The following is an 8,658-nucleotide window of genomic DNA, read 5'->3' as shown; positions in this document are numbered from 1 at the left end:
CAATTGAGAGAGTGGAGATCTTAGAGGGTGATGGTTTTCTCAATAAAACCATCGTTGCCATGTAGCAAGTGTGAACCCCATACCCATGGAAAATTCATCAACCTCCAAATAGGGAGGATGCTATTTTGCATGCCACCGAACCCTACCATGCATGAACAACCATGCATCAGTGCAACATCTGAAGACAGCTACAAACCATGCTGCAAAGAAATTGCTAGGCAGCCCAAAATACAAGCCTCTAGAAAATGCCACCAACCAGTGGACCATTGTGTACATGACCAAAATGCAGATCACAATTCTCTTTGAGAAAAGAGGAATGATTAATAAGACCTTCCCTAGAGAGGTAGGCCAAAAAGAGTACTAAATCATAGCTGTGACGGCTTGAAAGGCCAGACTGTACTGAGGATTACGATTTGTGAAATATTGTTGCACTTGGAGGATCTTGGTTCGAACTAGACACCATAGGCTTGGTAGAATGGGAATGTGGAGGAATACAAGAGAATTCCTATTGCACGAAATGAACTGCTTTGATGAGGTTCCATAGAAGAATTTGAGGCTTCGATAACCTTCCCTTATCACCCAATAATACATCCTCCCATTTGAGCGGAATTATAATTTAAGCTCTAGCCAATCACCATAGAAGATATACAAGGCAACCAACAATCCCAAAAGAGAGGGAGAGGGGGTTGAGTGGAGGGAAAGAGGGGCAGGGAGAGGTGAGAGCATAGGGAGAGACGTGAGGGAGGGGGAGGGTTGAGCAGAGGAAGAGAGTGGTGTGAGCAAAGGGAGGCATGAGTGGAGAGAGCGGCATGAGAGGAATGCATAAGGGGGGAGAGGGGGAGGAGTAATCCCCTTTCATAGAACTAATTGATTAATCAAGCCACTTACACAGATAATCAAATAATCCCAAACACACTTATTCTATCCATGCACTCAAAATGCATGGAAGGCTACCCAAGCTCATGGGCACCCCTTGTTTTGTGCAATGAATCTATTGGGTACATGTGGCAGTCACATTAGTGCATGTCCCTTCTCTTGTGTGGGTGGATATCGGTGTGTAAACACCCTAATCCTTTCCATGCCCTTGACTTTCAAGCACTATGGATATAATGCATTGAAGGCAATCTTGGACCCATACACCCAAGCAGTGCTTGAATAAGACGTTTTTTCATTGATATTAAGGGCAATCCAAGAGTTTGACTCGGATTGGATCCTAAAATTTCCCAAAAATCATATAAATGCCAGGATTTCAAACAAAACACGTACATTGTGTCCCTAAAAAATGAAAGGCAAACTAGAATCCCAACGGGGATTTCTCAATTTCGGTCGGGGAAAATACATTGCAAGCCGGTTTTTGTGAGCACTGACTTTAGAACTGGCACTGGCACTACAGCTGCCGCTACCAGTGACCACTAGGATTTCGTCACTAGGATTTCTCAAATTCAATCGCAGGTCGGTTTCTAGCACTAGCATTAGCACTAGCACTAGCACTAGGAGTGGCACTTGCATTGACATGGGCCTTGACCCCTAGAGGCTAGCACGGTCAAAAAAGCATTTAAAGTTCCAAAGGAGGCCACAGTTTGTGAAACAGTCTCGGGTCTTCTCAAAGGTGGCCAAAAGATCAAAGTATAACAGTTTGTGAAACACTCTGAGAAGCTGTCTCTATGGACACTCTATCATCATCTCGTGCATCTTGCTCGCCACCCGGCCAGCCTGCCTCCCTCGACCGAATACATCGTCATTGCCAGCCTTGCCATTTGCCTCTGCATAAAACCCATCTTCTTCCTCCAAAAATTTCCTGCTCTTCCAACCCCATCAAGTTCGGAGCCCTGGTTGATGACAAGCTCAGCCCCGGTCTTTCATACAAGGATGCTGGCGTTGACATCGACGCTGGGAGTGAGCTGGTCCGCAGAATTGCAGCCATGGCTCCTGGTATAGGCGGATTCGGTGGTCTTTTTCCGCTTGGTAAGCTGTCATTGTGCATTTATTGCAGGTAACTGAAGGATTGTGTGCACTTAGCTGGCACGCCCTACGGGTTAGACTATTTCTAAAAGCCATTATTTCTGCTCACAGGGTATAGGTGGCTAAAAACATTGAGGTTATAGGTGGCTAAAAACATTTGAGGTTTTGGACTTTTGGAACATGGATCCTAAAAGTGGGAGGCAACTTCAAGTGATAGCCTATTTCCCGACCTTCAGGTTGACGCTTTCATTTGTAATGGCATAGGCCATTTTCACGTTTCCAGCCATTTAGATGTCTGCATTTGGCAGATCATGCGACATGAATTTGTAGGCTGTACATATCATTGATTCCGCTCCCTTGGTCACCCTTCAAAATTGGTTTAACATGCTGAGCCTATCTCTTTCCATATCCTTTTCTTTCCTGATCTCATTTGAGATTAAAGTCTTGATAGAGGCCCTACACACCGCCTTGTTATCCTTCCCACACGTATGAGTCATCACTCATTTTTCTTGATACTCTCAGTTTGATTGTGTCTATTGCTCCACTGTTGGAGTAATATCTGAACATGTACTTTATAGCTCAAGTCCTAGCTTCTGGTACCATGTTAGAACACATAGCAGAAAATGAATGGTCCACAAGATCACACCATAGGACTCTATATCCTACTGGGCATGTGCATACATACATATAAATGTAAACCACACTCAGACCTGGGAATAGACAGCAAGATATGGCAACCGATAATTGAATAAGAACGTCCAAAGAGAGGACCTTACAAAAGGTGTACTTACGTGGACAGCAGTGTGCTGCCCACTAGTGCTGGAATTGAGGCCACAAACTGTTGCCTGAATTTGCTGCTCACTGGTTTTGCTGCACACCTCTCAATGAGGTCTTGAGCGGCTATGGGAGGAACCCCAAAACTCTTGTCTGCCAGTGCCCTTTCTGCCCTGAGGTGATCTGCGCATTTCGTGAGCTCTTCACATAGGATGAGGGCTCCAACTGCTGCTACGTTTGTCCATTTTCTCTAGAGTTGTTCTCCACATGTGGAGGCAAACTGATGTGGACTGCTGCGCTCTTTGTTGTCTCCCGTCTCCGACACGAAGTCTTTGACAGAGTCTGCTCTATAAATCTCTAACTTTGTGCAATTGGAACTATTTGGGAAAGGGTCTTTGACAATCAACTTTGTCAGCTCCGTGTCCTCCAAGAAGGCCATGTCACCAGCTCTCTGCCATCATGCAGAAGGCGTTGCATGCCTCTGCTGTGAAACCACCTTCTCTGGCTGTCTGGCAAGTCTCTTCTTGTTGAGAACTCCAGGCCAACCATATGTTTCAAAACATCTTGCTGAACTGATAAAAGAGTATTGAGAATACATACCCTGGATGAATTTCCTCATGTTGTTTCCTGTTAATGCAGTAAACACGGCACACTCTTTGAGTGATAGATGCTGTCCTGCACACAGAACTTTGTATCAGTGCACCACCTCTAAAAGACATTCTGACAGTCATCAAACTGTCTGCAAATATTGTCTCTGAGATGCTTGGGGCAACCATAAAAGACAGCTCTTCTTTCTCCGAATCTTGGTTCTTCCTTTCGGGACTGGTCCTCCTCCTCCTTTAGTTGGTCAGCATTCTTGAATCTGCAATCTTTTGCTATGTGTCCAGGCTTGTTGCTGTAGAAGCATTTTCTTCCTTTCTTTCTGCTCCCATTCTCTGAAGAGTCCCCGCTCTTTTGAAGAGTCACCATCACTGTTGCACGTACCATGTCCAGGTTTGCCCTTATTTTCCTTTCTGTTGCTTGTTGCAAGGAAGGGCATGAGCATCAGGAAAGTGCCTCAAAATTGAGTAGCTTGGATCGCTTTGCAGTGGTCAGTGTCTTGACCAAACCTCTGAAGCTCTTGGGAGCTAACAATGCCAGTTGATTAGTGTCAACCTTCTAACATATAGCGGCAAGCTTATGCTTGGGACAGCGCCTCAAAATTGAGTAGCTTGGATCGCTTTGCAGTGGTTAGTGTCTTGACCAAACCTCTGAAGCTCTTGGGAGCTAACAATGCCAGTTGATTAGTGTCAACCTTCTAACATATAGCGGCAAGCTTATATAATGGATCCTGAAGGATCTGGCCAATATCGTTTGTCTCATACAAGTCTTTCGGTATGGTTTAAGCCTCCCCTGAAGTATTTGCCAACTAAATGTGCAGAATCATTGTATTTGACGTTGTGGTAATGATTAGAGCTAATGCCTCTGCGTCCTCCTCCTCCCTTCCTCCACCTCGTCTGAGTCAGCTTGTTTCACAACCTTACTCAAGGCATCCACTTGATCCTTGGGTTTCAGCTCTTCGCTTGTTGATACTCTCCAAATCTTCCTAGGCACATAATCATCTGCTGTACATGTGGCAGCCTCCTCATCCCTCTCCCTTCCCCCTTTTTCTCTACAGGTGTCACTTGCCCATGCTCTCCTCATATGGGGGCTTACAAATTGGACGAGTAACACTTATTCTCTAATACCCTCCCCGGCTGCTCATCCACTCTCTAGACTCCCTCTAGACCCATCTGTCTCCCTCAGACACCCTCCACATAGCAGCGCTCTACCTTCCCCTCCGAAGGCACTCAGACTCTTGCCGCTAGGACAAGCGTACGTTATTGTCCAATAATTGAAGATGCTTCCAATGAGTCAGTATGCGTGGAGCTTCCCTCAGCTTGGACAATGAATATCACTCACTCTCCTTACAAGGCGAGAGACAAGTAAGACCCTTCTGACTATTGGAAAATATATGAAATGTACCTCTAGCTCAAGTCCCAGCTTCTGGTACCATGTTAGAACATGCAACGGAAAATGAACCATCCACAAGATCACACTTGACAAGTCTAAGATATTACTTGGGATGTGCACAAATATATAGAAAAGTAAACGACACTCAGACCTGTATAAACAGCAAGATATGGCAATCAATAACTGAATAAGAATGTCCAAAGGGAGGACCAGAATATTTTACAAAATTTGCACTAACAAAACACACTACATAGACAGTGAGGTGCTGCCCACTATTGCTGGAACTGAGGCCACGAACTATTGCTCTAATCGACTTCTCTTTCCTGCTGTTCGCCTCTCAATGAGGTCTTGAGTGCCTATGGGAGGAGCCCAAAATTCTCCGTCTGTTAACACCCTTTCTGCCTTATGTGATCTGCTCACTGGTTGAGCTCTTCAAATGGCTAAGGGCTGCTGGTGCCTCTTCTGCACGCTGCTGATGCATCCATCGCGACCTCATCTGGAGCTCTGATGCAGGCACGAGGGCTGGAATACGGACTGGATTTCCTGCCTTGCTGCTGCTGCCTTTCAGCCTCCTCTCATGCCTAATGTGCAATTTTGAAGGGCTGTTCTTCAGTCTGCAGAGGTTCTCTTGGAATGACTGTTGCTCCTGCTAGTGGGGCCTTTTTATAGGGGCTGAAATGCCCCTCGCAGAATTTGACCCGGTCTGTAACAGGCTGACTGGCCTGTTAGACCAGACTGACCGACCAGGAAAGGCTTTGGGGGCCTATAAAACCCTCTCAGGGCTGCTCCATTTTCGCCCCATGTTTGGTCTCCTTACCTGCCTATACACAGGCATGTGCACTGAAGATTCAAAAATGTTTGGTGAGCTATAGTCCCACCACCAATCCGGTCTGCTACATCCAAGACAACATGCCCATTGTGATATGCCCATACTGCTGTTGCGACCAGTTGTCGGAGTTGATGATGGCCTATGTGGCGAGTGATGTCACTTGTGGGTAGACAGATCTGTGAACTTTTTCAGCTTGTTTGTCTCAAAAGAACTCACTTGGCTTTGATTACATGTGAGAGAAATTCACCATTCGTGTGATACTCTTTGATGATTGCCATACCTTCAAGGTATACTGCCCATTTTCCGTCCTTCCTAGCAGCGTTGACCTTGGCTAATTCCATTGCCTTATTCTTCAATTGAGCTCGTGCGAGTTCCTCAGCTATCCATACCTTGGTCCCTTTCAACTTGTAAGATTGTCGGAGAAGCTTGATCCATAAGTCTCGTGATTTGTCGTTACTTTTTCTTGTTGCAGTTGGAGGCAAATCTCTTAGTTGGAGCTATTGTGTTTGTTTTTTGTAAGGACTGTGGCAGTAGATCGCCTCACTGATGCACGAGTGCCTATCTTTTAAACTCCTTTCAAAACGACATAGCATGAGTGATCCTTCCAGTAGTGTTGTTACTTTTGCTTGTTGTAGTTGGAGGCAAAGTTCTTAGTTGGCGTTGTTGTGTTTGCATTTTGTAAGGACTATGGCAATAGATCGTCTCAATGATGCACGAGTGCCTATCTTTTAAACTCCTTTCAAAACGACAGGAATCTTCACAAAGGTTTCTATTACAACGTTTGCAATTATATGGTTGATGTTCATTCAATTTGCTGATCCACATGTCACCTTCAATGGTGTGCTTTGTTTGTGGACAGGTGATTCATATTTAGTAGCAGGTACTGATGGAGTAGGAACCAAATTAAAGCTTGCGTTTGAGACTGGAAAGCATGATACCATCGGAATTGACTTGGTACCGTTGCTATTGTATTCTTCTCTTTCTTGGAAGAAATGTTCCCCCATGGGACCTATACATGGGCCTAACATCAACAAAATTCATGCAAATACTATATCTTCTCAACAGGTTGCTATGAGTGTTAATGACATCGTAACATCTGGAGCAAAGCCATTATTCTTTTTGGACTATTTTGCAACAAGTCACCTTGACGTTGACTTGGCGGAACAGGTTAGTATTCATTGAGAAAGATTCAATGTGATGAATTTTTGTATTCCCTTTCCCTGCGTGGCAATAGGTTTAATTTGGCAAGTTCCATGCCTGGGTATCAGCACAGTAGTTTCCTGATTGCTTTCCAGCAATCCAATCGTGATTATTGTATGGTAGGTTTCCATCTCAATGACATTAGGATCACTGCTATGCATGATTCAGGACAAAGTCTACCATGCTGATACCCAGGCATGGAACTTCCCAAATTAAACCAATTGCCACGTAGGGAAAGAGAATACAATAATTCATCATGCAATGAATTGTTTGGTCATGTGGAGGCTCTACGCTTGGCATTTCCTCTAAACATTTGGCTGTGGCTGTGGCTTAAAGATAGTTTGAATGTGTTGTTGCCTTCCCAATGAGGATGAAAAGCTAAAACATATTTTTGCAGGTAATCAAGGGCATTGTAGAAGGTTGCAGGCAATCAGAGTGTGCCCTTCTAGGTGGAGAGGTAATATTTGAAATATACGTGGTGATGAGCAAGTTCTGAATAGTGTCTGGGGAAGAGAGTTATGGATAGCTGAGCCTTATTTTTTGGCTCCCAATTTGTACTATATGTACATTGACTTTTCATGCCATCATGCCTCTATGATAAGATGCTGTAGAACTCTTTGCCCCAGAAGTAGTCTTGCATTGTGTGATACAGTCTCATTTTCTTTTGCATGTGATTTTGTTGTGAGAGTCTGTCATATTCTTTTGATATATTTAAAAGGGTGTTTGGAGTGACGCAATATTTTTGTTGCAATGGTCTGTCATATTGTTACGATATATTTTAAACGACTGTTTGGAGCTTGCGTTGCTTGTAATAATGATCTGCTTACATTTGACGTTCAACTTTCATGTACAATTTCCATTCAAGCTCCTAGAGACTAGCCTGAAAACAGAGTCCATTTTGTTCTTATGTTTCTGTCTATCAATGGGGTATATGGTGTCAGTTCATGTAAGGATCTTTGTGAAGGTTATCTCCTGTTGAAGTTGAAGGCACAGATAAGAAAATGGACACATACTTGTAAAAGATGTGCAATAATTTGTTCATGTATGGCTTCACGAATGCTTATTTCCAAAGCTGAGGAGACCACAAGCTAGATGAGAGTAACTACCCGATCTTAAAGGTGAAGATACACAGCCATCCAATGGCATGGAAGATATGGAAGGTGAGGGCTTGTACAGAGTTGAAGCCTACAGGTTAGTGGATGCCATGGTCAAAACCATTTTGCATACAAACCTGGCTGACATGGAAGAGGAGGAGGAAAAGAATTGCCAGGTTCTTTCTATAGTCATTTGGGACTACCTTGGATGGAGTGATCCAAATATTCAACTTACTAACACTGCTTTGAAGCATGGACAATCCTCAAAGCCACATATGAAACCAACAACCAGGCGAGGATTCCTTCATTCTTGAACGAGTAGTTCATCATGAGGGTGAAGGACAGTATGTGCACCAGCACCTGATAAAGGTGAAGGTGACCAAAGATCAATGAGGGATGGTGGATCAAAGGTGGACATGGGTTGGCTAGCTATTCTTGTGCTTCATATGCTGCCCAAGAGCTTCAGGAGTTTTAAAACTGCAGTGAAGGCATCGCAGCAGTTGAAACCGGGATTGTCATTGCTGCAAGGGAAAGCTCAAGAAAAGCCTGTCCATATGAGGCAAGGGATTCTGCAGACAGTGGGATAAGTAAGTGGAAGAGAATTGCTTTTACTATGATCTGCTAGGACATCTTGTGAGAGCATGTGCTCAAGTGACAAAGGCACATGTACAGCCAAGTAAACAGCTTGAAGGTTCGTATATGATATGCTCCAAAAGCTAGATACATCATAGTATAAAGTTGTCCATGTGTACTTCACACCTGCAGCAAAGAGATGCTCAGATGTATGTACCAAAAGGGGGTCCAATT

General features: G+C 44.2%; 1 protein-coding gene across 2 annotated transcripts in view; it reads left to right on the top strand.

Annotated features, from left to right (window-relative positions):
* Positions 1-1,510: 1,510 nt before the first annotated feature.
* PUR5 (phosphoribosylformylglycinamidine cyclo-ligase, chloroplast / phosphoribosyl-aminoimidazole synthetase / AIR synthase (PUR5)) overlaps positions 1,511-8,658 on the top strand; it is a 43,185-nt gene continuing 36,037 nt past the window's right edge. For both annotated transcript variants that reach the window (XM_087383134.1, XM_087383125.1), the window contains exons 1-4: positions 1,511-1,965; positions 6,417-6,511; positions 6,623-6,724; positions 7,155-7,214. In XM_087383134.1, coding sequence (XP_087239260.1) covers positions 1,665-1,965; positions 6,417-6,511; positions 6,623-6,724; positions 7,155-7,214 — 558 coding nt within the window. In that variant the 5' untranslated portion in view covers positions 1,511-1,664. The remainder of the gene's footprint in view (positions 1,966-6,416; positions 6,512-6,622; positions 6,725-7,154; positions 7,215-8,658) is intronic.

This window comes from Dipteris shenzhenensis, chromosome 1 (assembly GCF_047967505.1).
Source record: "Dipteris shenzhenensis isolate YYH24624 ecotype China chromosome 1, Dip_SZ_1.0, whole genome shotgun sequence".
Taxonomy (NCBI): domain Eukaryota; kingdom Viridiplantae; phylum Streptophyta; class Polypodiopsida; order Gleicheniales; family Dipteridaceae; genus Dipteris; species Dipteris shenzhenensis.
The sequence above is the reverse complement of the archived record's forward strand: the minus strand, read 5'-3'. Positions and strand labels throughout refer to the sequence as shown.